This window comes from Zasmidium cellare (assembly GCF_010093935.1).
Source record: "Zasmidium cellare ATCC 36951 unplaced genomic scaffold M409scaffold_1, whole genome shotgun sequence".
In the NCBI taxonomy this organism is placed as follows: domain Eukaryota; kingdom Fungi; phylum Ascomycota; class Dothideomycetes; order Mycosphaerellales; family Mycosphaerellaceae; genus Zasmidium; species Zasmidium cellare.
Genome location: NW_022986945.1, coordinates 1,454,196 through 1,478,791, shown reverse-complemented (window position 1 = coordinate 1,478,791; position 24,596 = coordinate 1,454,196). Strand labels below are relative to the sequence as shown.

General features: G+C 52.6%; 12 protein-coding genes across 12 annotated transcripts; 6 read left to right on the top strand and 6 right to left on the bottom strand.

Annotated features, from left to right (window-relative positions):
- Positions 1-314: 314 nt before the first annotated feature.
- On the top strand, positions 315-2,869 carry M409DRAFT_62158 (uncharacterized protein; the record flags this gene model as incomplete). The annotated part of the gene is made up of 2 exons (XM_033815045.1): positions 315-517; positions 586-2,869. 2 exons carry the CDS (start codon positions 315-317, stop codon positions 2,867-2,869), a joined length of 2,487 nt encoding a protein of 828 aa, XP_033674843.1.
- Positions 2,870-3,147: 278 nt separating this feature from the next.
- M409DRAFT_16223 (uncharacterized protein) lies at positions 3,148-4,266 on the bottom strand (the record flags this gene model as incomplete). Its single annotated transcript, XM_033803544.1, has 3 exons — positions 3,148-3,446; positions 3,502-3,936; positions 3,993-4,266. 3 exons carry the CDS (start codon positions 4,264-4,266, stop codon positions 3,148-3,150), a joined length of 1,008 nt encoding a protein of 335 aa, XP_033674842.1.
- A 285-nt stretch (positions 4,267-4,551) lies between these two features.
- On the bottom strand, positions 4,552-6,854 carry M409DRAFT_16222 (uncharacterized protein; the record flags this gene model as incomplete). The annotated part of the gene is made up of 6 exons (XM_033803543.1): positions 4,552-4,703; positions 4,775-4,975; positions 5,032-5,483; positions 5,533-5,697; positions 5,763-5,961; positions 6,023-6,854. 6 exons carry the CDS (start codon positions 6,852-6,854, stop codon positions 4,552-4,554), a joined length of 2,001 nt encoding a protein of 666 aa, XP_033674841.1.
- Positions 6,855-7,648: 794 nt separating this feature from the next.
- M409DRAFT_16221 (uncharacterized protein) lies at positions 7,649-9,324 on the bottom strand (the record flags this gene model as incomplete). Its single annotated transcript, XM_033803542.1, has 6 exons — positions 7,649-8,001; positions 8,060-8,205; positions 8,255-8,416; positions 8,475-8,631; positions 8,690-9,242; positions 9,298-9,324. The coding sequence occupies 6 exons, from the start codon at positions 9,322-9,324 to the stop codon at positions 7,649-7,651; spliced, it is 1,398 nt and encodes a 465-aa protein (XP_033674840.1).
- Positions 9,325-9,900: 576 nt separating this feature from the next.
- On the bottom strand, positions 9,901-10,837 carry M409DRAFT_62155 (uncharacterized protein; the record flags this gene model as incomplete). The annotated part of the gene is made up of 2 exons (XM_033815044.1): positions 9,901-10,514; positions 10,573-10,837. The coding sequence occupies 2 exons, from the start codon at positions 10,835-10,837 to the stop codon at positions 9,901-9,903; spliced, it is 879 nt and encodes a 292-aa protein (XP_033674839.1).
- Positions 10,838-11,076: 239 nt separating this feature from the next.
- On the top strand, positions 11,077-12,134 carry M409DRAFT_62154 (uncharacterized protein; the record flags this gene model as incomplete). Its single annotated transcript, XM_033815043.1, has 2 exons — positions 11,077-11,363; positions 11,417-12,134. The coding sequence occupies 2 exons, from the start codon at positions 11,077-11,079 to the stop codon at positions 12,132-12,134; spliced, it is 1,005 nt and encodes a 334-aa protein (XP_033674838.1).
- A 385-nt stretch (positions 12,135-12,519) lies between these two features.
- Positions 12,520-13,517, top strand: M409DRAFT_16218 (uncharacterized protein; the record flags this gene model as incomplete). The annotated part of the gene is made up of 2 exons (XM_033803541.1): positions 12,520-12,694; positions 12,778-13,517. 2 exons carry the CDS (start codon positions 12,520-12,522, stop codon positions 13,515-13,517), a joined length of 915 nt encoding a protein of 304 aa, XP_033674837.1.
- A 61-nt stretch (positions 13,518-13,578) lies between these two features.
- On the bottom strand, positions 13,579-15,320 carry M409DRAFT_16217 (uncharacterized protein; the record flags this gene model as incomplete). Its single annotated transcript, XM_033803540.1, has 6 exons — positions 13,579-13,705; positions 13,762-13,844; positions 13,901-14,294; positions 14,356-14,497; positions 14,584-14,674; positions 14,736-15,320. The coding sequence occupies 6 exons, from the start codon at positions 15,318-15,320 to the stop codon at positions 13,579-13,581; spliced, it is 1,422 nt and encodes a 473-aa protein (XP_033674836.1).
- Positions 15,321-15,703: 383 nt separating this feature from the next.
- Positions 15,704-17,138, top strand: M409DRAFT_62152 (uncharacterized protein; the record flags this gene model as incomplete). The annotated part of the gene is made up of 6 exons (XM_033815042.1): positions 15,704-15,802; positions 15,879-16,204; positions 16,272-16,294; positions 16,352-16,730; positions 16,782-17,062; positions 17,125-17,138. The coding sequence occupies 6 exons, from the start codon at positions 15,704-15,706 to the stop codon at positions 17,136-17,138; spliced, it is 1,122 nt and encodes a 373-aa protein (XP_033674835.1).
- Positions 17,139-18,775: 1,637 nt separating this feature from the next.
- Positions 18,776-19,858, top strand: M409DRAFT_16215 (uncharacterized protein; the record flags this gene model as incomplete). The annotated part of the gene is made up of 2 exons (XM_033803539.1): positions 18,776-19,385; positions 19,440-19,858. The coding sequence occupies 2 exons, from the start codon at positions 18,776-18,778 to the stop codon at positions 19,856-19,858; spliced, it is 1,029 nt and encodes a 342-aa protein (XP_033674834.1).
- A 580-nt stretch (positions 19,859-20,438) lies between these two features.
- On the top strand, positions 20,439-22,465 carry M409DRAFT_48849 (uncharacterized protein; the record flags this gene model as incomplete). The annotated part of the gene is made up of 4 exons (XM_033811060.1): positions 20,439-20,608; positions 20,669-21,251; positions 21,639-21,853; positions 21,910-22,465. The coding sequence occupies 4 exons, from the start codon at positions 20,439-20,441 to the stop codon at positions 22,463-22,465; spliced, it is 1,524 nt and encodes a 507-aa protein (XP_033674833.1).
- A 218-nt stretch (positions 22,466-22,683) lies between these two features.
- Positions 22,684-23,703, bottom strand: M409DRAFT_48848 (glycoside hydrolase family 43 protein; the record flags this gene model as incomplete). Its single annotated transcript, XM_033811059.1, has 1 exon — positions 22,684-23,703. One exon carries the CDS (start codon positions 23,701-23,703, stop codon positions 22,684-22,686), a length of 1,020 nt encoding a protein of 339 aa, XP_033674832.1.
- Positions 23,704-24,596: the final 893 nt, after the last annotated feature.

Below are 24,596 nucleotides of genomic sequence, written 5' to 3'. Positions count from 1 at the left end.
GTGGTGAACATTCACCTGCTAATTTAAGCTTTCATCACGCGTGGAAGGGACGACGCGAAACGCGATTTAGAGTTGCGGGGTCATCGGGATCATGCAGGTCCGTCGGCGGCTCCAGCAAGTGATCCACCTCATGTGCTTCTAATCCCTCGAGCTCACCTGAGGACGTCGACTCGTGGTCTCGTGAGCAGTCGCCAGAGCGCACCTGATCGCTGCATGACTACCACCACATCGCCAACAACATCCTTCGACATCATCACCACCACTTCCATCTCCTAACACAGACCGAACTACCCCCCACTTCACCATCCGCCGCCATGCTGCAGCCCATCCAGTATGCGCCATGGACCTCCGACGTCGAGCTGGCCTTCTACTCGGCGCTCGCATCCCTCAAGATCAACCACGACAAGCTCGACTCGTCCGCGCGCAAGGTACTCGGCCTGTACGAGATCAACCACAAAGACCCGCCCGATCGATCGACTCGCATGCAGATCCATGGCACTGCGCTCACAACCGATGAGTAAGTAGTGAGTATGCGTGTGGAGGGAAAGAGGGTACTGTGGCAGGCTGACAAGGGCAATGATCTAGGCCTCCGCACGGATACTATCGCGCAGATGGCTTCATACGCAACTTCAACACGATCGAGGAGTTTCGGTCCGTTGATAAGCATGAGTACTTGAGCCGGGCTGCTCGCATGATATGGGATGCGATTCAAGATGGCACTATCTACTCTTGTCCCTCGCTGCTATGCTCCTTCTCGGTCATAAGCTTTGCAGACTTGAAGAAGTACAAGTTCTCATACCACTTCGCATACCCAGCGCTGCACTCAGACCCGCAGTGGAGGCTGGCAGCACCGTATAGTAATACGGATGCTTCGGTCCGACAACTGGAAGCAAAAGAGACAACGATGTTGGTGGATGCAGTACAGACTTGGAGATACAGCGTCGATACCAGACAACATGGCTTCTTCCTGGCCAAGCGGTTGCGAAAGGACACCCTTGAAAAGGAATGGAAGGCAGGCAGAGGCGAAGTTGAGGAAGAGAAAGATGACGACGACGGCAACCTTTGTTCGAAGAGGAAGAAGAGCACAAGATCATCTAGCCTGAGTGAGCTGGGCTTCCTCTGGTGGATTGGCTCACTCTCAAGCTACGAGAATGGCTTCTTTGACAACGCGCAGCCAGAGGATCGTTACGTGTGTTTTGCCGACCCTTCTACTTACGCTGAGAACCCTGGTTGGATGCTGCGGAACCTTCTTGTACTGGTACGGCAGCGGTGGAAGCTCGACAAGTTGCAAGTTCTGAGCTACCGAGATACCCACGCTCGACGAGAACATCCTACCTCGCTTATCATGACGCTTCAATCAGCAGAACCCGTATACGACTTCTCAGCTCAGAACCAGCTTGAAGAGATGGCCAAGATGGGCGCGTCGACTGCATTCACACCCGATCAGGTCGACCGATTTGGCGAGCTGATTAAGGAGAAACCGAAACAGAACACAGAGCAAGAACTACCTGTACGACCTGCACCCCCGCCACCACCGTCTAGTGTGACCGAATTCCCAAAGGCCACTGGTTGGGAGCGAGGAGAGAACGGCAAAGTAATCTCGCGGACGGTAGATCTTGCTGCCTACATGGACCCGTCGAGGCTTGCAGATCAGGCCGTTGACCTTAACCTCAAACTCATCAAATGGCGAATATCACCTTCAATTGATTTGGACACGATCAAGAACACCTCTTGCTTACTACTCGGAGCTGGCACTCTGGGTTCGTACGTTGCGAGAAATCTCATGGGTTGGGGTGTCAGAAAGATTACCTTTGTCGACAACGGACGTGTGAGCTACTCAAATCCAGTGAGACAACCCTTATTCGACTTCAAAGACTGCACGAATGGCGGTGCGTGGAAAGCGCAGCGAGCGTCAGATGCTCTCATGGAGATTTACCCCGGCGTGGACTCAGAAGGAGTCGTCCTCAGTGTGCCAATGGCTGGACACCCCATCGTTGGCGAGGAGTCGAGAATGCAGAAGGCCTTCGAACAACTACGAAAGCTCATCAACGCCCATGATGCCATCTTCCTTCTGATGGACACAAGAGAGTCGCGATGGCTTCCTACTGTCATGGGCAAGTCAGCTGGCAAGATTGTCATCAATGCCGCACTGGGCTTCGACACATACATGGTGATGCGGCATGGCCTACGAGCACCAGTACGACCCACTCCAAAGGTGACCTCAAATAGCGCGGAGGGAACCGTGATAACGCATCCAAGCGATCAACAAGATCCCCTCTTGGCCGCTGCATCAGACCCGATAGAAAAGGGAGACCCAAGCAAAGGAGACCCAGAAGAGCTTGGCTGCTACTTCTGCTCTGACGTTGTTGCACCGGCAGACAGTCTGAAATCAGCCACTCTCGACCAACAATGCACAGTCACAAGACCTGGCGCAGCACCCATCGCTTCAGCGCTGGCAGTAGAGTTGCTGGTCTCACTAACACAACACAAGCTCAAAGGCCGCGCCCCTGCACCACAACCCCCTACACCAGCAGCAATCGCCCCCGCACCTCCCACAGACGCCTCCTTACCAGGCTCACATCCCCTCGGCACTGTCCCTCACCAGCTTCGCGGCTACATGTCAACCTGGCAAACCCTCCAGATCAAAGGTGGGTCTTACGACTGCTGCTCGGGATGCTCGCCCAAGATTGTCGAGGCCTACGAAAAGGATGGGTGGGAGTTTGTTAAGCGAGCTATGAACGAGAAGGGGTTCGTGGAGGAGGTGAGTGGGTTGGCCGAGGTGCAGAGGAAGGCTGAGGAGGCGGAGAAGGCGATGCTGGAGGAGGAGGATGAGTGGCCTGATGAGGATGAGGAAGGGGAGTTGATATGAGAACACGGCGTTATGAATGCATGGGTTGATCGCGAATATGCACTCGCGTTACGTGAGTGGAATGGTACACTGGCTGTGTTTGCACCTGAATGCGAGAAAGATGATGCAACTTCGAACTCCATCGGTCTCGATTCCGACCGTCTACCCTGCGTATACCACTATGCCAGATCACCAGCCTTTCTCTTGCATGTGACTGCAGCAAAGCACACCTTACCCACGGCATGATGCATTCCTTACTACAGCAATGGAGACAAACAGCCGCTGCCGAAACAGTGCCTTCAAACATTCTCTATCTCCTCAACACTATCCGCTCTGTAGAACCCCAGCGCCTTGATCATTGGCCGATCGTCAAACCGATACAAATACACCCGTTCACCAGGACTCGCGTGGTGCGTATACTTGTACCAGCACGGCACACAAAACGTATCACCACGCTTCCATGTGATGACCTGCTCCCCGACTTCGGACTGTCCACTACCCTCTGTGACATGGTACACGATCGAAGCGGTCTCCTGTCTCGCTGGCGACGTTGCTCCGCCGTCTAGTCTCTCCGCGGCGCTGCCGAGGGTTTTGCTTACTGAAAATGTCAATTAGTGGCCAGTAGGTCTGCACGTATTTCATCTGGAACATACCTTCACCCCCTTTCGAGTCAAGATATCGGCTCGTCGCCCAAGTCCCAACAACCCCATCCAACTGCCCCTTCATCCCCGCCCAAGGAAACACAATCGGACACTCCGCCTTCTCCACCGTTGTCGCCGGATACCTCGCCTTCTCAAAATGCTCCACAAAATGCACGGGGAAGTGCTTAAAACTAGGCACATCTAATCCATCGAGCCAGATCATCGGTCCAGAGCCGTCTTTCCCGTGGTCATGCCACGTCCAGCTCGGCGTTAGGATTACATCGCCACGGTCCATGTTGATCCGCTGGCCGTCAACAGCTGTAAAGCCCCCGGTGCCTTCGATGATGAACCGCATCGCAAATGCGGTGTGGCGATGTGCCGGCGCGGTTTCGTTGGGTATGACGAGTTGGAGGCCGCCGAAGATGGTGTCGGTTGTGCAGGGGATGTCTTGCAGCGGCGTTAGAACGTTCTACCTCATATCGTAAGGCGGCAATGTGATTGACCTGTCTTGGGGTTTATGAGCATCAACACTCGCCTTTCGGCCTCCTGCTCGCTGATGAGCTCGCCGGCTTGCATCAGCTTTGGGCGCAGTTGGTCGTATCTCCATACGAACGGGATGGCGTTTGGTTTGGGCAGTGGCGGGTTCACTCGCTTCATTTGTGCCCAGAGAGGGGCTACGTTCAGTGTGTCCAGATCTGCGAGCAAGCTCTTTTTTCGTTGTGTCTTGCTATCCACGGGTTGGACAGACGCTGTCGTCGTGTTGGTGGTGCTTGCCATGGTCGTTGTGTCTTTGCTGCTCACGTGCGTAGGTAATGGTAAGAAACTCTATGGCATGCTTTCTGGGTCTCATCGTCGTGATATGACTTGCGTTGGTGTTGGTCCGGGTCTTCCGGGGCTCTTTCGGATCGTCAGCGAAATTCAGGGGCATTGGCTTGGCGGGGCCTCAAATGAATGTTTGAGGACTGCATTCGAATCCACTACATCCGTATTGGCATGGCAGCGTATGGTGTACACGTGCAAAGCTGTACTCTAACTTGAGAGTTCCATCATGGCGAGTGGAAGCTAGCTCACGAACAGGTAGTTGCCGTCTCCTGAGAACAGGCTACTATGCAAATCGAACTCAGACATATTACTGAAGGCAAGAAAGTCTTCCGCAAAAGTACCAGAGCTGTCATTCGGGAAGTCGAGAGACTCCGACTGAGAGGAAGGTAGTTCTGGCAACTTGGGTGTCAGTGGGCGCGCTACCTTTCGAGCAGTGAAGTATTTTGAGAAAAGCACGACTTACGCAGGGCCTGCATAGCCTGAATAACGGCGACAAGATACTTGGAGCATCTTCTCGCGATCACGGTGTTCTTCGCTACGACCTCCACCATTGCAGCGGCTTTCTGCAACTGAGCCAGTGCGTCAAATTGGCACAAATTGGGTCTGGCAAGACTGGACTTGGCGAACACGACTGTACCGAAGATGACGAGTGCCGACTGGAAGACTGTTGCAAGAATCGGGTCAGCTATTGTCCGAAGTGTTGGGTCAATGTGAGCTTACGATAGTACAATACGAACCACCATGACGGCAACGCTGTACCGCTTCTCTGAGCATCGGCTATAAGGTCGATGGTCTCTTTGGCGATGTCCGCACAAACGCTCACATAGATCTGACAGGCGGCATCCATGGAAGCTGTCTGAATTGGAAGAGTGCCACTTGCAACGTGGCCGAGATACTCAGTGAGTATCGAACGGTACAGAAGCAACTGTATGCTGAAGTATCTCAAGGTGAGAACAACGCGGGCTCCGTCAGCAGGCGTCTCGGTCGGTGAAGTGTGGTCGCCCGGCCGAACCAGCTTGAGACTTGGGCTCAGGTTGCTCTGCCAGTCATGACAACGTTCGTCGAGCTTCATCACCCTTGTCAATAGATCCGAAGTGCCCAGCGACTGTCGACAGGATCGGTTCTGATCGTAGAGCTCCCCGAGCAGGTCACCGAGTAAGCGATGGAGCTGTCTATATGGTGATTAGCAAACGAGAAATGCTCGCAGCGATCATTACATACATTGTCTCGATGAATAGATCGCAGTACGATGTCGTCTGGGCCATGACTGCTGACGGCTGCTGCAAGGGCGATGTTTTGTCACTGAAGTCACGTTCACATGGCAGCGGTATCGTAACCCGTGCTTCCTGTAGGAGTGGTGGCCGCCCCAGCGTAGAGCTGAGCATCCTGTAGACGATTCTGGCGTTAGTGTGGCGCTCAGATTCTCACGAGATGTAGGTGTAGGTACAAACCTGTCCAAAGTCAGACACATATACCACGTTCTCCGCCGCATCTCGAGCTCAAGCGGGCTGAAATGCAGCGCGTTGGTGTCATCTTCGACGTGGAGGCCGATGTTGTATGCGGCTTGTACCAATAGACCGTGTAGCTTCCAGGTCTTGGCAGAACGAGACGTCCCCTCCGCGTATTGGGTCATGACGGCGAGGCCTTGCACTGCAACAACTTCTGTGTCACTACCTCCGTGCGCGGGCACAGTCCAAGCGAGTCGGCTTACCTGTCTCAAGGCTCGCAGTATTTGATGCCACCCAAGGCGACAGAGCGAACGCACGCTCAAAGTACACGTCTGCTTGAGCCTCATCGCCCTGTATGTCCTGACTGTCAGGAAGCGTGAGGCTTTTGCCGCATGCGAGTACAGCATTCAGCAGGCTGAGGAATGGTTGTGAAATGTTCGACATGGTGGCTGACTGCACACTTTGTGCAAAGTGTACCAATGAAGCCTTGTTGACGTAGGAAAAGTAACCTCCGGCACGACTGAAGTACGCCTGGATGAGAAGCAGCATTTCATTGCTGGGTGGTAGGTGTAACAAGTCGGCAGCCTTGCGCTGTTGCAGCCGTCTAAATGGCGATGCTGGGCGTGACAGCATCGCAGTTGATGGCGGTACATTGCTAGTAGAATGTGGTTCTATAATACGACCAGTCCCTTCCAGACTAGTATCGAGATTTGAGTTCGGTGTTGCGGTCGAGACTGCGGGAACAGGACGATGGATGGTCTTCACCGCTCGAGAGATCTGTGCCGCGAAGGCGGAGTTGGATGACAATCCAAAGTAGTGTGATATGGTCTCGCCGGAGAACGTGATAGTGCCTAGACCATCAACACTGTCTCTCTCAACTGCAGGCAATGTTGTGTCATCGGATGGCGCGGTGAAGCTCGATGCATCGTCATGAGAATCTCGCGAGCCCGCGGCAGTCCCTGACAGTTGTTGCAGGAGTGCTTCCACCATCTCCAAGCGATTCTCCATTGCCGACACGCGTGATGACTCCGGCGATGACTGCTGCACGGGGGCGCCGGTCACCACCGGTCGACGATAGTGGCAGGGAAAGCCCATATCGGAACATGCTGTACAGGCAGGCCGTGCGCCGTCGCACCGTGATTTGCGATTCCGGCATGATTCGCAGGCCAAGGCTGTTCTTTGTCGCTTATGACGTGCTCCGTTGTCCTGGGCACTCTCGTCTCGCTCGCGTCGAGCATCGGCCTGCTGCGATGGTGAGTTCGCCGGCTGTGTTCCGGGCTGTGTGGAAGATGCCCGTCTGCCATCGCCGTTCATGATCGAGTAGCTTGGCATACACGCCGCCTGTGAGATAGGAACGTGACTGAGTCTTCCCCGAAGATGTATCGCAATGGAAGTAAGATTATTCGGGCGGGGTATTGCTTCTATAGACTGACCCGATCCAAGCCCGTCCCAGAGGTTCCTGTATCCCTGAATGTCGGCAAACCGGCCCCTAGCCTTACGACACAGGAAAATCTACTCCGGTGACCTAGTGCTTGCAATAACACATGCATTTCTCATCATTCGCACTGGTTCGCTGCATTGTCAGATTACATTCACCGAATTCGATCAGATCATATTAGATGAGAGACGGCACTGAGATCCTCTTCAGCTGTGTAGCTCCAATGAGGCTTGATCGATCACATTAAAAGCCCAATTCCAGGATCTACCTAGATCTACGTAGATCAAAACGGCTATGCGCAATGGAAAATCTAGTTGCAAAAAGTAATGACGTGCTGGTGGTCTACTAGTACTGATGCCCCACGACTAGCGAGGAAGTTGACGAAAGGGAAGCCAATTTGAAGGCGACAGTATCTTTTGCAATGCAGCACACAAAACATTCGCGTATACCACTAAAGACCGTGAGAAGACGCTACCTCTTCATACCATGCGTCTCGAATAGCAGCAGCAGCATCATATCCATACGCCCAGAGCTGCGTCGTCGGATCGCTCCATTGGTTGGGACTGCGAACGAAGTGCACTCCCGCAACCTCATCCTCCATTTGAGCATCCCTAGCACGCTGCAATGGCCCGTCCGGAAGGTGGATGGTATACGCATGTCTGTAACTGGCCTCATGCATAGCTTCCGTTCGATGTCTCCTCACTTGCTCGTACACATCCACAGCATGGTCAATTCGGTCGGGGCTCTCGACGAGACGAAGTGCCTGTGATAAAGCAGATGCATCTTCTACGGCCATCGCAGCTCCTGTCGCAATCATACTTGTAAGTCTATGCTCGCATCAAGGAGTTCAGTTCCTACACACCGATTGACATGAACGGAATCATTGCATGAGCGGCATCGCCGAGCAGGACCAGCTTCTTGCTGGGGGAGACCCACTTCCTCGCGCATTCAATGTCTTGCACCGGCCACAGCCTGGTGTCTGTTACCGAGTCAAGGATCTTCTCAAGGCTGAACACGATTAGTGATTCCCTAGATCAACGGGGCGCTCCGTCCTTACGTTGGGTCCCATCCTTTGAAGAACGACTGCATGCGAGCAACGCTTGTCACTTCACTTGCATCCCAGTCTTCCACCTCTCGCACTTCTGGTACGTTGGCTACAATGTTCCATTTCTGACCGCCAACGATGCCATAGCTCTTGACATGTGCACTGTCTCCCAGCCTTTCGTTGGTTCAGCAAATGACAAAGTCCTTGTAAATCTCTGGAGAGAGAAACATACCACAAGTTGATGCTTTCTAAGTCGATGGTGTTAGAAATGTCAAGGTTTCCTTTCAGCGATTCGATTGGTACACATGCTCGATACGCAGCCATATTATGCTGCCGAAGTGTTGAAGGCGCACTCGAGTTCAGCATGCGCCTGGCCAATGATTTGATGCCTGTAACATTTGCATTAGCAGTAACTCATGATCTCGAGCGATTGGCGATAGGATCTACCGTCTGCGGCGATGATCAAGTCTGCCATCAATGTCTCCTCCTGAAGTTCCAGACTCGCCTGCACAAGGCTGTAGCCTTTCACTCTCTTACCAAGCCGGACTTTCACCCCAAGTTCAACCGCACGCTCATGCAATATCTCGTGCAGATGAGCTCTATGTGCCACATAATAAGAAGAGCCATACCACTTCTCAAAGTCAGGTCTGTATCTCGTGTAGCCAATAACACGGCCATCCTGCCATCGTCTCCAGTAGAGGCTTGTTGGACGAACGGATTTCAGTTGCAGTCTATCTTCCAATCCCCATGATTGAAGGATTCGAGCTGAGTTTGGGGGTATTTGAATGCCGGCTCCTATTTCTGCAAGCTTCGGGGCGTCCTCAAGGACTTCGATTTCGTGCCCGTCTTTGGCTAGAGCAATGGCAGCTGACAAACCGCCTATTCCTGCTCCAACCACTATGATCTTGAGCTTGAACTTCGCCTTGAGCGACTCTCCGTTTACGTGACCAGTTGAGACTGCATCAACATAGGTCCAAGATCCACTAGGGTACGGTGTCGTCTACAATATCGATCAACTGATGTTACGAGATAGAAGTATGGGGTTTGATACATACAGTGACTGGTTTTTGTATCGAAGGCATGACCAGATGGTTGATTCTCGGCAGTTTGACCAGCCGCCGCCCGCAGGCTTTGGTGTCGTCTTGAAGGTTTGTATAGGATGGATAAGCGGCTAGATTAGGGGCATCTTAGACGCAGCTCCGCAATAGCCCCGAGGAGTGCAAAGCTTCTGTCAAGTGATTCGTATGGTAGTCATTCTCCACTGCAGCAGGAGAGAATACCCAACATGTGGAATAAAGAACCTTTCCTGACTTGGCCACCATCACAAGGCTGGGAGTTCCAATGACCTGGGCCTACGAGGCGAGGGGCCGCAACTCGCAGCTTTTCGACTACCCACTCCCATGCTTAAGGTGAAGTCGAACGCTGTACATACATGCTCGCTGCTCGGGTAGGCTGTACTTCACCCATGTTGCATCGAACAGTCTACGTAGAGTATAAACCCCATTACTTCCGAATGTTACATGAGCGATTCTTTGTCGAAGCGGAACTTCATTGTGAGTGTTCAGTGGGTAAGAGCTCGATAGTGGGCCAAGTTATGAGTAGACTTTGTAGCGAGTTGGAATATCCATCAATTATAATCTACTCCAAGAATCGATCGATCACTCGAAGACGATGCTATTCGCAAGAGTACCAAGCCCGCCAACAGTGACTTCGACGGTATCACCGTGCTTCAACCATACAGGGGGATTCATGCCCATCCCTACGCCCCGGGGAGTTCCAGTCATGACGACTGTGCCTTTCTCCAGCGTGGTCCCTTGACTGAGAAACTCGACGAGGGTGGGCACATCAAATAGCAGGTCTGATGTATTCGAACTTTGTCTGAGCTCGCCGTTGACTCGCGTCTCAAGGTCGAGATTGCTTGCGTCGCCAAGCAGCTCTGTAGATACCAACAGCGGTCCCAGAGGCGCGTACTTGTCGAATCCTTTGCTGAAGTTGAACTGAGGGACAGGGCCAGCAAACTTAGGATTCCTCTGCCATGTTCGTGCCGACATATCATTTCCCGTCATGTATCCTGCAACGTAGTTCAAGGCTTCAGCTTTTGGAATATCTTTCCCTTCGCGACCGATGACAAAACACATCTCTCCTTCATAGTCACACTGTTCTTGCTGTGCCACTTTAGGGATCGGTATTGGGGCACCCCAGTCGTTGACACTCTTTGATCCCTTGATGAAGAACATTGGATACGTCGGCGTCGTTCGGCCTGCCTCCTTAACTGGGACATTCCGCAATTATTAGCAAAAAATTTTGATAACTATGCATGTGCTACTCACTATGACTGACGTAATTCAGTCCGATTCCCTTGACTGCTGGAACTTGAGATGCCTCGAGTGGACCCAACAGCTTTTCGACCTTGATTGAATGGGTGCTCAACGTAGCACTTCCATCGAAGATATCGCCATCAAGAGGGTATGCGTTGAGTTTGCCTGCACGATACAGATCCACCAGATTTTCAACATTGGTGATGTCCGGCTCGCCGTAATACGAGCTCCCGTCCACGCCAACGAAGCGTACCAGCCTTTTCCAAGGGAGTTTCATCGCAGAGAAAGGAATTATCGTAACTCAAACACCAAGCTCGTTCTCTCCATGACTTGATTATGCACAAAGGTGCCGGAGGGACCGGGGCTAATTCGGGTGATACTCCCGTTGTGGAGTTCCTGCTGAGGCTGTCCTACAGCCTCACGCATTAGCCTCTCAGACCCGGCAACGAGGCGGCAGCGCACGCTTCTGAAAGACTCACTTTACTATTCGAAAATTTGTTTCAGCTGGCCACTTCAATGCCTCTCTTGAATTTGCAGGACGTTCCATCCACACGTCTGGTAGCATGGCTGGATACGCCAGGGCAAGGGGCGAAGCTCATGTTTCGAAATGTTGCGATACCTGCGCCAATATCGAAAGGCGACGTCTTAGTCCAGCTAGAGTGCACAGGAGTCTGCCACTCAGATGTGCACGGCATCTACGGAGAGACACCAATGACGACTCACATTCCTGGGCATGAAGGAGTTGGGTTGATCGTCAAAGTCGGTCAAGATGTGCCAGACCGAATGCTTGGCTCACCGGTGGGGTGGGTTGGTTGTACAAGACATGCAATCAATGTGAGATCTGTGAAATCGATAGAATGGCCTGCCCCAGACAACAGAACTGTGGCCGTGATCAAGAAGGGACATTTTCTCAGTTCTTGGTCATCCCGTTCGAGTCTGTCTTCATCATCCCCGAAGCTCTCTCTCTAGAGATCGCTGCCCCTCTGCTGTGTGCCGGTATCACGATATTCTCCGCCATACGCAAGACACGGCTCCGGGCCGGTAATTGGCTGGCAATCTTCGGTGCTGGAGGAGGACTAGGTCATATTGGCTTGCAGATCGCAAATGCGAAAGGCTACCGTGTCATCGCCATCGACGTTGGCATTTCAAGGCGTGATGCATGCCTAACGTCAGGTGCGACAGAATTTTTTGACGCCGGGGGTGATGTTGTCGACGAGATCAAGCGCATTACAGGTGGCTACGGCACTCACGGCGTCATTGTAGCCGTGGGAAGTCAGTCAGCATACAGCACAGGGCTACAAGTAGTGCGTAATGGCGGCACTGTGGTCTGTGTGGGCATTCCTAGCAAGACATACAGTCTGCCAGTTTCTCCTTTGTCGTTGATAATCAAGGGGATCACGGTGATTGGAACGTCAGTTGGGACAAAGACAGACATGGAAGAGCTGTTTGGCATGGCAGTGGCAGGGACTGTCAGGCCTGTCGTTGAGATGTTTGACTTTGCCGACGTTAATGTTGTGTTGGAGAGTCTAGCACGCCACGATATCCATGGCAGGGCGGTCTTACGTCTCCAGTAGTCGGTGCTTAGACATGCGATGATCGTTCGACCACAATTACGTCTTAGCTTAACCCCTGAGGCCTAAGCCTGACTTTGTGTCGCATTTGGGAACGATTTACGCCACGAATCCTTGTTAGATGACTGAAAGTTGCGTTCACAAGACGACTTCTCTCAGCCACCTGAGTTTCCATTTGAGTGATGCAAAAGGTCCCCCTCATTCTCGATCGAGAGAAGGGTACGGTACGCGGGGATACATGGGTGGGCGGAGCGCAGTTCCCCGTGGGGAAGGAGAGACGACTAGAGTAGGGAGGTTAAATCAATACTCTAAATAGTTCCTGCTTGGCCGGTCGATGGTACTGTCCTCTCCTGCAGTATCTCCAGGACTTACCGCTTTACAATCAACCATGGCTCACAAGACCACAACAAATCCTGGACTATTGTCTCTGGAAGACCATTTCGTGTCCTCGATATGCCAGCAAGACGAGATCGCCTCGACCATTTCGCTCCACGTATTTCCCAAGTTGATCCTGGACAAGCTCCTCGACGTTGGACCAAAACGCCTCGACGACATGAAGAGCAGTAACATTTAGTGGTTTCCCACATTCCCGTTGCTCTCGGGGTCGATGCCTGTAAGCAGACGAATGATCAACTTTACGATGCAGTCAAAGAGCACCATCCGCGCTTCGCCGGCTTTGCTACATTTCCTATGGCAAACCCTGAGAGCATCGTAGACGAGCTTGAGCGTTGCGTCAAGGACCTAAACTTCGCCGGCGCCCTGATACCAAACAGCGCGAATGGACGATACTATGACGGGCCTGAATACTTGGCCATGTGGCAGGCAGCGGAACAACTGGATGTCCCCATATATCTCCATCCTTGTCCTCCTTCCGAGGAAGCAAAGCCAAAGTTCCGTGGCAACTATTCTGGGAACGTCGCCTTCGCTGTAGGTACGCATGCTTGGGATTGGCACTCGGACTACGGAGCTCACTTCATCAGGTTGTTTGCTTCAGGCCTATTCGACCGCTTCCCGAAACTCAAGATTGTGCTCGGTCACATGGGCGAGATGCTTCCCTTTATGCTGGGACGTATCGAACGAAAGCTCGCTTTGACAAAAGATTCATCCTCCTGGCGTTCGACCTTTCGTCAGGTATATGCACACAATGTGTGGATCACGACAAGTGGCCTGTACGATATCGAGGTCTTCAAGCTTGTGTTGGCCATCACGTCGGTCGGAAAAATCATGTTCAGCGTTGACTACCCGTTTGAAAGTTCGGAAACTTCAGCAAGGTTTATGAGAGAGGTGCAGGAGTCCCACATGGTCACAGAAGAAGAGTTAGAGCTGATCGAGCATGGGAATGCGGAAAAACTTCTAGGCATCGGAGCAGTGGCATGGTCAACCTGACGTAGCATACTTCAAAACTCGTTTCATTACTTCAGAGATGAAAGAGCCTCTTCTAGCTTCGTTACTTCTCGAACTTCGATTTTACCGGTTCCTGTGTCTGCATCCCAGGAGTGCTGCCTTCTAATTTCCTACTTGCGGTTCTCTCCTCCTCGTCACTTGTGCCATTATCGGCTGTAGCGACTTGGTGACTAGGTACCGTCTACACGAGAGCACTACTCGCGGCTTAGCCAAAGTCAACTCATACCGAGTCAGTAGCTGAATCAATAGCATCTTCATTTCCAAGAGGGCGATATTTTTCCCCAGGCAAGACCGCGGTCCTGTACTGAACTGTAATGCAATTTTGATCAGTCGTCTGTCTTGTCGAAGCTGCAGATGGAACATACCCCTAGGAAGCACCGCTCCATGTCCTCCGTCTTGTCAAGTAGCCATCTATCGGGGTTGAAGATGCCAGGCTGCTGAAAGACGCGCTCATCCATGTGAACCGCATCATGCATCACGCATATGATAGTGCCTTCGGGAATATGCTGCTTCGAAATCTCAACGCCACCGGTAGGGGAGACACGAGGCATCGGCCCGCCAAAAGGGGCGTTCAGGCGCATGGCTTCCTTGACGCAGGCGTCGAGGTAAGGCAGTACTAGCACATCTTTGACAGCTAGCGTTTTGTTGGAGATAGCATTATCCAGTTCTGCAGTCAACTTTTGGAGCACAGGGGAATTGCTTAACAGGTAATACAGGACCGAAGTTAAAGCAATGGTCAAGGTGTCCGATCCAGCAACACTAGCGACAGAAACGATCAGATGTGATTGCATGCTTCGACTCGTGGGAATGCATGACTTACACGTTCGTGGAGGCGTTTGTGGCGAGGTCTGGAAGCTTGATACTGTCGCCTGTCTCCGGGTCCTTTGCGTCCAGTAACGCGCTGAGTATGTCAGGTCGCCCATCACTGCCCTGGTCGATGAACTTGTTCCATCGACTAGAAACTAGGGACCTCGTTTTCTGGAGACATGCGATCAGTCATATCCGTACATTCTGTAATCCTTGGTACATCAATACCCCTCTCACGTACTCAAAACCGGCTGTGGAACCGGCGAGGCCTGGGAGCCTCCATCGCGCCAAGAAGCGGCGCAGTGGCCGAAGAAAAGGAGGCAAAGAAATAGCTACCACATTTCGCCATGTTGTCAGCATCTATGTGACGGAGGTTGTGATAGCGGACTGTACCACGAAAGTGTACTCAATGCCCTCCGAAATCTGACTTGCGAACTCGCCTTCAGATCCACGGGCCAGCATGTCAAAGGTCTCACCAAAAGCCAGGTCTCCAATCACATCGAATGCGTAATATCGAAACCACTCACAGAGATCGATTGGAATTCCCGACGCTGCGTATGTCTCAAACACTTGCAAGAGCCGGTCTACGTTTGAGCTGATGAGGCCTTCCATCTTCGCGATATTGTTCATGCTGTACGCCTGGGCAGCGATCCGACGTTTGCGAGTATGTGCCTGTTTATCGATCTCACTGAACACGGAGGGTGTATGGAACACAAGCGCTCTGTAGTCGGACGACTTTGCCAGGTGATTTGAGCCATAGCCTAGGACTTTTGTGATTGCTTCAGGGGTGCGAGCAAGGACAGTGTTGGGAGATACGCAGACGACATCGACGTATTTCTCGTGAGCTTGGAGCACGGCTTTTTGGAGGGTATCTCTGAAAGCGTGATAGGCAATCCACCCAGGAATGACCTTGCACGGTAACGGTCCTGGGATGCTTCGTAACGGACCGGAAAGCAGGCGGTTACCAATATAGGCCATGAGAAGCCCCTAAATGGATCAGTTCGTCATTCCATGTCTAAAGTGGCAGACTGATACCGACCGCAGCAGCGAGTGACAGCACCAACGGGAGGCTACGATGGCTCAACTCGGGCAAGTGAGGCATTTGCACGGTGAAATCGCAATAGGAGAAGTCCTTGACGAGAACTACATGAGTGAGCGAGATCATCTAATAGTAATACACTTACTCTACTGGGCGAGTACGGCGGATACGAACATGTCGCAGCTACAGCCACACCGATGCCAGCGTTGTCCTAACGGGGATATCACGGATCAGTCTCCGTGGTGATAAGCCCGTCATGAGCATTAGCTTTCTGTACCCCAGACTGATTCACATGCCACGCGAAGCCATTCTAGGACGAACTATGGTATCTTACCTCATCAGCAATGTCCGTATCTTCGACGGCCTGGAACTTTACGATCGCCCTCATGCGGTCCACATCGCCGACGGCAAGATCCAATTCGTCGGCGACGAGGAACCCACTCACGTCGAAGACGATACAGTTCTCATCAACGGTGACGGGGGCACACTTCTACCAGGCTTTATCGATTTCTTATGTCCATGTCTTCCGGGGCGTGGAGGAAGCCAAGACAGCCTTGCAGTTTGGTGTGACGACTTTGCTCGACATGCACAATGTACCCGCCAACGCGAAGTATATGAAGGAGTTGAGTAAATCTTCTTCCGAGCTGCCGCAGATCTACGGTGCATTCTATGCAGCGACCATAGCCAACGGATGGCCTCGTGCAATCGTGCGTCATACGACCGACGATCCTGTGCTGCTTGCCAGCCTTGTGGATTATCCAGAGTTGTCGACGCCCGAGTCTGCCCGGGCATTCGTTGCGGCTAATAGGAAGGAAGGCGCAGAGTAAGTCATTCCAAAATCGTATGCGCATCCAGGAGTGGATCAATCGCCTGACAGACAGTCTGATTAGTTTCATCAAGCTGATGCAAGAGAGTGGAGACGCTCTCATACTCGAAGACCTCCCCGAACCGCGCATTGGTCTCTAGAAAGCTGTGATTGCAGAAGCTCGCCGATATGGCCTTCAGACGTTCGCACATGCAACAAGTCTACGCGAGACTATGCTAGTACTAGAAGCCGGTGTGAGCGCATTAGCTCACCAATTTTTTGACAAGCCACACGATGACGCCCTCGTCCAAGCATACAAGAAGAGTAATGCCTTTCTGGTACCCACGCTTGTCGCAATAAGTTCGATGATGGGCATGGAAACGACAAAGACGTGGATAGATAGTCGAGCACTCGATGCCCGGTTGCCGTCGCAGCTGCGGCAGGTCATGTGTGAATGCATGAGCATTGCACAGCCCACATGTAGAGCTGACTATGCATATGAGACCATTAAGAAGCTCAAATCAGAAGGCATCGATATCGTTTGGTAAGCTTTCCCCATACCTATCGCTCACGGACGGCCTCTGACGTATCGTAGCGGCACAGACTCCGGACCGAATATACATGGAACCGCTGCTGGACCTGCTCTTCATCTAGAACTCCAGCTATACGTGACGAAATGTGGGTTCTCCCCTGTTGAAGCGCTGAGAACGGCTACCGGCGTGTCGGCAAATCGTCTTGGTCTCAACGATCGAGGTCGAATCCTGCCTGGAAGAAGAGGCGACTGTCTTCTGGTCAAGGGTAATCCATGCAAAGACATCGATGACACTTTTAACATCAGTCATGTGTGGAAGGAAGGTGTGCTGTGCAAAAGCCAAGGTTTGGCACGCGTGGACAGCCGCTTCTAGCTTCAGAGCGGATTGATGCCATGGAAGATGTAGATGAAGATAACTAATGAATCAACCAGACGGAGCATATCCTTCGGTCGAGATTGTTGTTGTGAAAGGCTGCTCCATGTATGTAGGATTTTGAATTGGGAGCTCGAGGAGGAAGTGAAGTCGAAGCGGACGGGGACTTTCTTTCCTGTGATCGTGATGACGTCACTCGTTAGCCCTTTTCACAAGCACATGAGATCGAAGAAGAATAGAACAATCTTGTCAAAAGCAATTTGCAAGAGCAGATCCAGGAGATCCATCAGCCTGAATTGAATGCGATCATTCTCAACAACAGCCTCCAAGATGTCGAAGAGAGTAAGTTACCCAGCCCTGGATCCAGTCACTCTAAGCCGCTGACCTCGATATCGATCTCCTTCAAAGTCGAGGGCGTCGTCCAGGGCGTCAACTTTCGAGCCTGGTCGATGGACAAAGCAAACGGACTCAATGTCACGGGCTTCTGCAAGAACGCAGATGATGGCTCTGTATGTTTCTTCCCCTGTTTTCGGCAACGGAGTTCTGAGAGACGACGAGGTCATTGGTGAGGCTCAAGGCTCTGAGAGCTCGCTGGACAAATTCGTGCAGCATTTGAATATGGGTCCAACGCATGCCAAAGTCAGCAAAGTCGACCAGAAAGATGTCGACACCAAGGAGGGCGAGTCGAAATTCGAACAGTAAGTTGAAAGGCCTTTCAATGATGGCCAAGACCGACGAGCTGACCATGTAAGTGCAGGATAAGGAGATGAAGATGACGATAGTGATGGCATATGAGCAGGAATGAGAGAAATGAGTCGTGCCAATGGACGCCTTATTCCCGGGTCCAACTTGAAGACTGCCAAAGATAGTCCATGTTTGAGGTATGGCACAGCGAGATGACACGCCCTGCAAGACGTACCCCTACCTCAGCCCTAAGCACATGGGATCGAGCAGAGCCTCAAAATTCTCGTCGATGGAGAAGAAATGTCTTGGAAGTGGCGCATGACTGCCCAGAATCCGAAGTATCCCGTTCTCGCGATGGATCGGAGCGTCACGTGCGCTCCTCTCAATCCGTTCCTTTGAGTGTTACGTCGCGTAGAAGGCGAGGATTTTTGATGTTGATGCAACTGCACAGTAAGGCACATGGGTAGCTGCGTAGTCATCCGAGTAGGTTGAGATGGTTGTCGAAGCAGAGAGCTCGAAGGAGCAAAAGCAGACGCCATGCAAGCAGCCACAGCGCTGACAAACAGGGACAAAACGGATAGGCAAGGGCTTGGACCGGCCAATTTCAGGGGTTCCGATTGGCTGTGTCGGGAGGCTTGCTGAACATCCTTGGACGTCAGCCCTGAAGCTCGCTGTTGTGACTGTTTGGTTTCGACTGTTTACGAACCATCCACGTTCCGCAAACTCGCGCTGCCGCGTCTCCATGGCTGAACAGAGGGCTGAGGCATGAGCCAAACTAAGAGTAAGCTGAAGTTTTTCGCATTTTCATGTGTCTGTCCGCTTTCATATAAAGCCCGTGTTAGCCTCAGTCCCCATTGTCCGGTTCTTTCCTCTGCTCTCCAGACAACAAAGAAAGAACCACAAGACATCACTGCAGGATCAATCCACCTACCTACACATCACACCACCACCGACCTCGAATCGACATCGTCACGCAACATCCGATCGATCGTCGACACCCATGAATTGCACGAGAACACTCAGTACAAGCAACATCCTACCGAAGCAGTCCGCTGCTCAGGTCCTCAAGGTCCTCAATGGCTCCGGTGCGGTGACCTTCTCCAGACCCGCCTTCGTGGGCTTGCAGCAGCAATGGGCCGCCCGCCAGTTCAGCACCACCAAGCCTTCTAACTGGAAAGAATTCTTTCCTGCCAAAGATACGCCTGCCATTAGAGAGACGCCGCCAGCATGGCCTCATCCTGTCTACACGGAAGAGCAGATGAAGCAGGTGGAGATCGCACACCGAGAAGCCAAGTCCATGTCCGACAAGGTGGCCGTGGCATTCGTGCGGACACTGCGGTTTGGTCTAGATCTCGCCTCAGGCTACCGCCATGGCAACGGCAAGATGACGGAGCGGAGGTACATGATTCGGAATATCTTCTTGGAATCTGTCGCAGGCGTGCCCGGAATCGTGGCGGGTATGCTGAGGCATTTGCACAGTATGAGGAAGATGAAGCGAGATAATGGCTGGATGGAGAGTCTGCTGGAGGAGTCGTACAACGAGCGCATGCATCTTCTTACGTTCTTGAAGATGGCGGAACCTGGATGGTTCATGCGGTTGATGGTGCTCGGTAAGTCCTCAAGACATTTTGCCCAACTATCTGCAAGCTAACACATCCGACCAGGCGCCCAAGGTGTCTTCTTCAACGCCTTCTTCCTGGCCTACATCGTGTCTCCACGAACCTGTCACCGCTTCGTTGGCTACCTCGAAGAAGAAGCCGTACTCACCTACACCCGCGAGATCGAAGACATCGATGCCGGTCGTCTCCCCATGTGGGAGAAGATGCAAGCGCCCGACATCGCCATCAAGTACTGGAACATGCCCGAAGGCAAGCGGACGATGCGAGACCTGCTCCTCTACATTCGTGCCGATGAATCGAAGCACCGAGAAGTCAACCACACGTTGGGCAACCTCGATCAGAACAACGACCCCAACCCCTACGTCTCGAAATACAAGGACGAGTCGCAACCGCATCCTGGCAAAGATCTGAAGCACCAGAAGCCAACGGGATGGGACCGCGAGGAGGTTATTGGGAAGCTTTGAGATCAGTTTTGAAGCTCTGTCTTTCCTTTGAGTTTTGTTGATGCTGTGGCGTTCGAGCGACTTGTCCTAGATTATACCATCTCTCTACTCTCCATAAGGCGCAGGAAGGGCTGAGACTACGAGACCGAAGTAGTACTATTGAAAGGCATCAAGACTTTTCCGCGATGTTTGCACATCTTTCAGCGTCGACATAACGAACGACCCACACCCTTTCCTCTATTCATCGAACCCTCACTCCATGCCTGTCCTCCGGGCCATTCCAAGCTCGAATCAACCCATCACGTGCCCGCAAGGCAGGGTGAGCCAGCACATGCAAGTCCACTCACATGTGCTGTGCTGGACATGTGAAGGTCGGCGGCTTCCGAGTTAAAAGCGCCACTTTTGACACGTCATCTCTCTTTCTTGCACACAACTCTTCCACGACCTCGACAACAAATCCACAGGCCTTCACAACTCTTCACAACTCTTCACAACTCTTCACAACTCTTCACAACTCTTCACAACTCTTCACAATTCTTCACAACTCTTCACAACTCTTCACAACTCTTCACAACTCTTCACAACCCTCTTCTTCGTCAACATGGGCGACAACATGGAAGGCGATACCGCGGCTGCAAAGGCATTTGCCGCCCATGCACGCAACCTCCTCACCGACGGCCTCCGCAAGGACTTCCCCCACATGGATCTGATGGATGTCGATCGGACTGTCAATCGTGCCGTCCAGGAGATTGCGAATGGACTTGAGCAAGCGTGAGTTCTCGCAGTCGACATGCTTTCGACGATCTTACAAGCTAACACGGGACGTCGCAGCAAACCACAGATGAGAGCAAGTAAATCCAAGAGCGGCTTCTTCTCCCTGCCACCTGAGATCCGCAATGACATCTATAACCTGGTCTTCCCCGCAAGCGACTCGAACCCGACTGTGACGTTCAAGGAGCCGAAGAACGTGGGTAAGAAGGCCAAAAACGCTGTCATCGCCGACTTCGCCTTCCCGAAATTTCTGCATGCCTCGCGGCAGATCCGCAACGAGGCCATGCCCATCTTTCTGAGCAGCCTATGTGTGAGGGTGCTTGCGGCACTGTACCTGAATGGATCAGAAGTGTCTACAGCGCGATGCGAGAAGGACCAAGCTCCGCTTTCCATGACCTGGATCGCAGGCCTTGGCAAGGAGCACGCAAAGATGATCAAGAAGTTTACTACATTCGTGGACGCGCTTCAGTTCGGACGTCGACGAGAGACTCCTCTCAGCCTCGAACTGCGAGGGACCAACGGGGAGATACTGGAGGATTTGGGATTCAGCGAACTCGGGATGCGGAAAGAGGCGATGGGTCTTTCTTTTCCGACTACTTTCGGATCCAGCTTGAAGGTCGGGTGGAAGTCGCGTACGGATGAGGTACGGATTACTAGAGTAGCTCGCTAAGGAGGACCTGCTATAGGAGTGCATGTATGCGTCAAGATGGCGTTGCTGAGACGGACCATTGACTACCTCCAGTGGGGTACCGCCGTTCCTAGTAGCAGTTTGTGCACTAGAGGTAGTTCGATACTGTATGACATCGAAAGCAGCTGTGACACATTGTTTGCAATTGCATTGATGAAACAAGACTTAAAAAGGAATGATTCGAAGTCTGTTTAATTACGGCTATGCATTATGATTAGAGATTGCTGCCTCGCAGGCAGGTGAATACATGTGATTCTTGGCACACGCTAGAGGCTTAGTCACTAGTTTGCTTCCCGCTTTCCGCCGCCGTCGCCGCTGGAGCCTTTATCTACCACTCGCCAGTATGATCTCACCTCAAACCACGCGACAAATAGCACGTCCGTCTACAGAATCATGGATGACGACGACGACACCAAGTCCTCGAAGGCGCTCCTCGCAGACACTCGCACATCTCTCACGGAGGACCTTCGCTATCAGTTTCCCTTCATGAGGACATCACTCATGAATGAGGCGGTCGAGGCGACTCTTACAGCACTGCAGCAGAAGGTCGAAGAAGCGTAAGTCGTCCGACCGAGTCCCACTCGAGTCGCAGCACTAACGACCAACGCAACAGCAAGCCACAAATCACCGCAAGCAAAGCCCGCTCCAGCTTCTTCTCCCTCCCAGCTGAACTCCGCACCTACATCTACGACCTCTCCTTCGCACCCACCGACCAAGGCACCTACCACGCCGTCTTGGACGAGTCCCGCTACCCCCTGAAGCGAAGAGGATGCTACCGCGCGACGGGCTCGGGACCCTACCAGACAGCCGGCCCAGACCCCCGCGTGGGATTCCCGGCATTGCTGCATGCGTCCCGACAAGTTCGCGCCGAGGCGATGCCTGTCTTCTTGAGGAATCTGACGGTCCTCGTGGCGTCTGACCGATTGGAGGATTGGGATTCTCACGATGATGTGGTTGTTGCGAGGGCCTGGTTGCGGGGACTGGGTCCGAAGTACGTCAAGCTGGTCAAGAAGTTTGTGCTGTCGCCCGTCACTGCTGGAGGAGTACCTGATAAGAGTAGACTCTGGGAGATGTTTGGCTTTGGGGGACTGGGGTTGCGGGAGGACGCGGTTGAGGTGAGCGTCTTGCATATGGTTTTTTGCGAGCAGTTGATGCTGGAGAACACATGAAGGGGTCGGCGATCGGTTGGCATGTTGTGCATGCATTGAGAATGGAGCGAAGAAGTCTTCGTGGCGGGACGAGGTGCAGACGGATAAGAAATGGAGGTTGAGTGGCAACACATTTTGATGCGTCACACAAGACAGTAGTGCCAACAGGCATGTCAATTGTGCGTCGACATAGTCACGGCGAAAGAGACAGCGAGTTAATTCTCTTCCTCGACTGCTCTCTAAACAATCTTCAGCGTATTATCCGCCCCAAAAGTAATATTCGCCGTCCTCATCGTCCGATTGATATAACTCGCATCAATCCCATTACTATCCTCCCCATTCGGATCAGACATGAACGTCATCATCGTCTGCACCTCATAAGGTCGCGGGAAACACGGACCGCCCGGCCCATACACCGCCTGTCCATTGAGGGTACCCGTAGCAATCAGTGGTTTGGAATTGGGCACGTATTGCTTGCCGCTCGGAGGGATGAGAGCGTTTGTTGGAGCGACGGCGTACTCGATTTGGTAGGTTGTGTTTTCGAAGTTGCCGGTTACGTAGAGGAGGATGGGGTGGTTGTCGGCTTCTGGGTTGAGGATCATAGCGCCGCCTTCCACGGTGTAGTCGCCGTTGTTGCCTGCGAGGAGCGTGGTCGTGCTGCCGACGAGACTCAGGCCGTCTGCGCTTAGCTGGGTGACCTGGATTTGCGAGTCTTGGACGGAGGTTTGGCGTTTCCAGAGGATGTATGGGGTCCCCTTGTATGTGAATGGGTAGGAAGCAATGTACTGCACACCTTGGGCTGCGCCGCACATGAGAGCATCTGTTGCTGGGGTGTATGTGCCCAAGACGGTAGTCGATGTCGCGGTACCGATACAGTGCCTAATCTCGCCATTCGGGCCATTGACCTTTGACTGAGCTGCGTAGTAAAGGACGTAGTGGCTGGCATTGTAAACATGCAGCATTGGATCCCAGACATAAGGATTTGTTGTAGGCCAGGGAGGGCCGTTGGGCAGGACGACAGCCGAGCTGTACTCCCAACCAGAAGAGAAGGATCTCGAAGTGGCAACAGGAATGTGCACATTTGGTTCAGTGCCTCTGTCCTGCTTGTACGTTGCGAATCCGTAATAGACGCCTTGCCAGTAGGTTGTGCGTGGGTCTGCAAATCCGCCAGAGAGGACGAAACCAGAGGGGTTTGTCACTGCGAGTGATTGCTGAAAGAAGAGCCAAGATGTGAGAAGAGTGCTGGTGATGGAAGCCATGATTGTGAATACGACCTAAAACAAAGGTGAGCAACGAATGATTTCCGTCCTGGAAAAACAACAAGAACGCCACTTTTATACAAGCTCCTACGCATTTCAGCTGAGGGACTAAGGTATGATGATGAAGTCGTATTCATAGTTCTTCGCAAAGCTAGCCAAAGGTGCCCTATTTGTGAATAATAGAATTGTGTAGGACTGCTGGACTGCCGTAAAGTCCGTCTTGCAGTGCTTTGATCGCGGCAGGATGGCCATGTGCTGCATTGGGTCATGCCCGTGTTGTGTGGTCGTGGTGACATTCGTAGATGCGGTGCCTGATCCTGCATATGGTGAGCTTGGGGCATAGACGCTGCTTACACTGCGGCAGTCTGTGGACGAGCACTCTTTGATGATGGATTCTTCCTTGTCCGCAACTTCAGAAGAATACAGTCTGTCCCGCTGCCGGCCAAGCTGAGCATGCGAAGGTGCAGGAGTGCAGACACGCGAAGTCTCTGATGGACAAAAGACTTTCAGCACGTCCTCAGGGTGCGGCGTTCCGGCAGATCAGGTCTTGTTTTGAGTGCGAGGGTTCAGGAGAAGTGAGTTGGATTGGCTTTCCATCCACGTCATGCAGGAAGCAAGGAGAGTCAGAATACTGCTCTATAAGAATGTCAAAGAGTCTGCCTTCGATATTGATGATGAGATGAAGTCGATGGAAACTGTCGATGCTGAGATCTTGTGAGGTCGTGTGTCCGGTTCGCGATCATCTCGGCCCGCTCTGGAGATTGACGCGACCCTGGCGCGTGTCCAGACTTTTTTGGTTTCCCTGGGGCAATCATTAACGGCCGACGTTGAGTTTACCGCCCCTTTCAACACCAAACACCTCGACTCGCCAGGCCTGGCCCGCCGCCGCACCG